The 4,607-nt window shown below is 30.1% G+C and overlaps 2 protein-coding genes and 1 long non-coding RNA gene across 4 annotated transcripts in view; 1 reads left to right on the top strand and 2 right to left on the bottom strand.

Moving 5' to 3' along the window:
* Nucleotides 1-2,283, top strand: part of LOC107611597 (phosphatidylinositol 4-phosphate 5-kinase 6) — a 5,779-nt gene extending 3,496 nt beyond the window's left edge. The window contains exons 6-8 of the mRNA XM_021109789.1: nucleotides 181-326; nucleotides 406-484; nucleotides 1,478-2,283. Of these exons, the coding sequence (XP_020965448.1) occupies nucleotides 181-326; nucleotides 406-484; nucleotides 1,478-1,769 (517 nt within the window). The 3' untranslated portion in view covers nucleotides 1,770-2,283. The remainder of the gene's footprint in view (nucleotides 1-180; nucleotides 327-405; nucleotides 485-1,477) is intronic.
* LOC110266049 lies at nucleotides 380-1,784 on the bottom strand. Its single transcript, XR_002352939.1, has 3 exons — nucleotides 1,662-1,784; nucleotides 1,440-1,518; nucleotides 380-488 (listed from the first exon to the last, which is right to left on the bottom strand). It is a non-coding gene; the product is annotated as an uncharacterized LOC110266049 (long non-coding RNA).
* LOC107614339 (protein LATERAL ROOT PRIMORDIUM 1) overlaps nucleotides 2,482-4,607 on the bottom strand; it is a 5,632-nt gene continuing 3,506 nt past the window's right edge. For both annotated transcript variants that reach the window (XM_016316550.2, XM_016316551.2), the window contains exon 3: nucleotides 2,482-2,840. The gene's annotated coding sequence lies outside the window, so the exon portion shown is untranslated. The remainder of the gene's footprint in view (nucleotides 2,841-4,607) is intronic.

The raw sequence follows: 4,607 nt of genomic DNA, 5'->3' as shown, positions 1-4,607 counted from the left end.
CTAGTCAAAAATAATAAATTGTATTGGTTTTGTAACATTATCAGTAATTTATATACACAGTCAATGTAAATAGATTTAATATAGATTTTCAATTATGCATTTTTACGGCCCATAACTGGAATAGTTTGATGCTATGAGAGTAAAGTAAGGTTATACATTTGATATAAGTTTTGAACGCAGGCAAGTGGATAGGGACTGTGACTTTCTTGAGCAGGAGAGGATTATGGATTATAGCTTGTTGGTTGGTCTTCACTTTCGGGGAATATCGTGTGGTGAAAATGTTACGCCTTCTTCTGGCCGCAGTTCAGGCACTCGAACCCCAACTGGTTATGCCTTGTCTTGCATGGATTTTCTTAAGTTATTTTGAACTTGAATGTTTCCTAAATACATCAAGCTGTGTTGTAGGGAGTGGTAATAATTTCGATGATGGAGCCCTTCGCCTTTTTGGAGTGGACGTCGATCCCCTTGCAACAGATCCTAATCGGTAACTACAATATTAGTTTCATTTACTGTTTTACTGATTCAATATAAATATTAGAGTAAAGTGAACATTAGATTTTTGAAGATATTGATTTTGGACTAATTAGTCCTCGAAGAAAAAAAAGTATCAATTAGGTCCTCTAAGATAGTAATTGGTGGACATGTATGTCCTTCTGTCAATAAATAGTGCCAAATGAAATAAAATTGTTCATGTATTTCGTTATTTACAGTGGTGCATGTCTTGTTACTGTCACATGAGCATGAAAACGATTTAGTTGGACAGTGAAACATTTATTATCTTTTGAATTTTCATATACTCTTTATCAACTGTTCTCTATTTATCATAAATTATATAAAAACAAGTGAAGTTTCGTTCCAAAAGTTGTTATTTACATTATTATCTTTTATAGATAGACACGTCATAGTAATTAACAGTATATATAAGCATTACCATTAAGTTTTAATTGATAAATTGAGAGAAAGACATCATGTGTCCCCGGTTTGCTATGTTAAAAAATCAAATTGGTATTTTTTTTCTTTAAGGGCCAATTAGTCCAAAATCAAAATCTTTAGAAAACTAACTGTCACTTTACTCTAAATATTATAATACAATTTAATTTTAACTTGGATAAAAGTTTAATTTCTGCATTTTTTCGCATTTATGTCCTTTTCGATTCTTGATCATTTGTTTGAAGGACAAATTGCTCTTTTACCATTCGAAAGTTTCTAATTGGTCCTTAACAATTCAAGTAACTGGTGAACTGCCTATACATCAGGGCTGCTTAGTCCAATAACAAGAGCCACTTAGACCAATTATTGAAATGGTTAAAGATTGATTAGAAATTTTCAATCAGAGGCTGGAAAGGACATTTGCTCTTAATTTTTTATACTTAAAATTTTGTTCACCCTTGTTATTGATACTAAAGCCATAGGCAAGATTTTGCTATCAAAATTGTTACCTTGTCTGAAAATATTTGCATTACTTGTCTTGTATTAGGTGGATTCACTTAGGAATAAGCATGCCAGCACGAGCTGAATCTACAATGCGAAGAAGTAGCGTTAGTGAGACTCCTCAGCTGGTTGGAGAACCAACAGGGGAGTTATATGACATCATCATTTTCTTTGGCATTATAGACATATTACAAGACTATGACATAAGTAAAAAGATCGAGCACGCTTACAAATCGTTCCAGTACGATCCCACCTCCATCTCCGCCGTCGATCCAAGGCTATACTCTAGACGGTTTCGCGATTTCCTCTTCAGAGTTTTTGTAGAGGACAAGGTTTAGATTTCAAAAAATGACCAGCACTAACCGGCAACACTGATTTCTACACACTAGTTGGAGGGTGTTTTCTGAAAGACAGAATATAACACATTTCTCAACTTTAATTTGTTGATTTTTCCCTTTCCATCTTCAATACACACACCCCCCACTCCTCTTACACTTTGTGATTTCATTTTGATCATAGCATGTATGTTTTAGATTAGATCAATATTGTTCAGAGTTAATTATGCCTTATCTCCAATTGTAAATGAATCAACAAAAAGGGGTCTGTAACAACATTCGAAATTATTCTTTTTTGTTAACCTTTTTTCCCATGTTAACCTTATGTCTAAGGCTGAATAAAAATATAAAAAAGATGAGGTTATGGTGGAATTATGTTTTTGTGTTACAATCTCGTGCGACCTCTTAAATGAGTACGAGAAGACTATACCATTTGAGCTATAACTCATTGGCAATATTTCCATGCATATGAAGTACATTCAAGAGAAGTGTTGTATGAGTTAGCCTTACTCATTTATTAATACTCATTTATTAATATTTATTTTAAAATGTGAAATGGACTATTTAGCCTATTAAAATATTTATTTTAATTTAGCTTGATTATTAGAGTTTATATTACTATACTGCTGTTGAATTTGACACACAAAAATTTTATTAAAAGAAAATTATAACGTACTTTTAAAAAGAAATTATAAAATTTACAATAACTTTTTCCAAAAAAATTGTATCACATACCTATTTTCATATGGATCAAGGTATAGTACCCGTATCTATGCAACATAGATAAAATAAAAATACTGAATGTAAAGTTAAGCAACATCAATAATAATGTCTCTATTCTGATGCAATAGAATGGAACTAGGTCCATGTAACCAAAAACGATGAAACTAGGTCCCTGTGATTTTTATATGCAAAATATAAACATGCTACATATATAAGAGAAATTTTACAAAATAACAAAAGTAAAAGGCACTTAGCAGTTAGCACATTTTTATGCCGTCCGATCCGTTTTCCCCTGCAAAACTGTAGAATGAACTGTCTTCAGAAGGTCATCATGAGATTGATCCATCCCCTGTCATCCACAATTATTAGAATGTTTATCTATTGCTACTCCTCAACAAACAAAATCTTTTTAAGTTTTACGTTTACTTTCAATTTTATTCTTAATTTCAAATATATTTCTATTATATTCTTGTAGTAACATTAATCAGATATGTCGCTGATAATATAGGAAGTGATATTACTAAGTAGATAATAGGCAACAAAATAGGAAATTTTTTTGGTGAAGAATAAATTAAGATGAGGTGAGGTAGGTAATACGAAGTGATATTACTAAAGGTCCGTTTAAAAAGTCTCAAGTTATTTTTACTAAGGGCCTATTTGAAATGTCTCAAAAGTTACTTTTTTGAGTTTCTAACTTATGAAAAATATATAGTAATATTAATGTTTGGTGTAATTTTCAAAATCAAATTTTAGCTTTTTAAGAAACTATTTAAGTGCTTATAGAGAAGTTAAAAAAATAATTTCTCTCATAACAAAAAATATTTTATCATATTTATTTTAAAATAAACACTTTAAAAACTAAAAACTCAAATACAAAATAACTTATTTATAAGTTACTTTTAATATAAATATTTATTGTTTAAGCTATTTTTTCAAAAAAAAATTTAATTAAGTTGTTTACCCAAACTAAACCTAAATAGATAATAAATACAACTTGAAATGAATGAGGTGAGCCTAATACACAACATCCCACCAAACCAACCATAGTATAAACATTGTGTATAGTGTTTTTTTTTTTTTTTATCACTGCTTATCAGAACAGGGTAAGATGTTTAAGAAAGAAAAGGAAAGAATTTCAGTAATTCACGTAATGGAAATAAAGTTGGAGTAAAAGAACCTTCCCATGTCCTCAAGAAAAGCCCTACTACAATGAGTGAGGTGGATAGGAAAGAAGGTTTAGGTGATAAAGGAATGCCAAACAAAGTAGGAGGAAAATTGGATACTAATAATAAGGCAAATTTTTTGGTGTCGAAATTATCAAACTTACTTTTTATGATAGGTTTTAAATATTTAAAAATTATTTATTTTTATATTTTTTAAATTAAATATTAATTTTTTTTAATAAATTAAATATATAACTATATGTAACATGTACCTAATAATAATAGCAGTGAAAATGGCAAAAGTGTAAAAAGGTAAAAGTATACTAAGATGAACATGTTAATGGGGGGTGCTAGATCTGACATATGTAAACAAAGCTAGCTATGTCCCAAAATACTATATAAGTAAGGCACGGAATTTCCTCATCAATTGAATGCATGAATCATGAATATAACTCAAACCTATAATAAATAAATAAAATGAATGTGGTAGTGGAAATGTAACAAACACTCTTGTTAATGGACAATGAAAGTGGGAGCAATCTTTCCTAGTTGTCCCTCCTCCTTTGATTGAAAATGACATTTCTTTTTATTATTATTATTATTATATATGAAGTGCCCATTATTTACTCGAGTCCCTCGCCCATGTTAAATCTTCAATATGAAATAAAGAAATGGCAAAAGAGAATGAAGGCCTATGATGTTTTTATTTGGAAAGTGGACTACTACTCTTTTTGTTTTCCACCCTTCCCTTAATTTATATATGCTATATCATTACGGGTGACCACATAGATCCTTTTGTTATGTTTCATTTTTAATTGATTTCCTAGCTAGTTCTTTTCCAATAGCTAAATTATAATTGGCGGAAATGCTACTACTCATAGTGAAATGAATCAAATGATGATGTATTAGAATTTTCTATGCTTTTGTTCATGAGTTTATGAAATCCCAAATCCCA

This window comes from Arachis ipaensis, chromosome B08 (assembly GCF_000816755.2).
Source record: "Arachis ipaensis cultivar K30076 chromosome B08, Araip1.1, whole genome shotgun sequence".
Lineage (NCBI taxonomy): Eukaryota > Viridiplantae > Streptophyta > Magnoliopsida > Fabales > Fabaceae > Arachis > Arachis ipaensis.
This window is presented reverse-complemented; position numbering and strand designations above follow the sequence as displayed.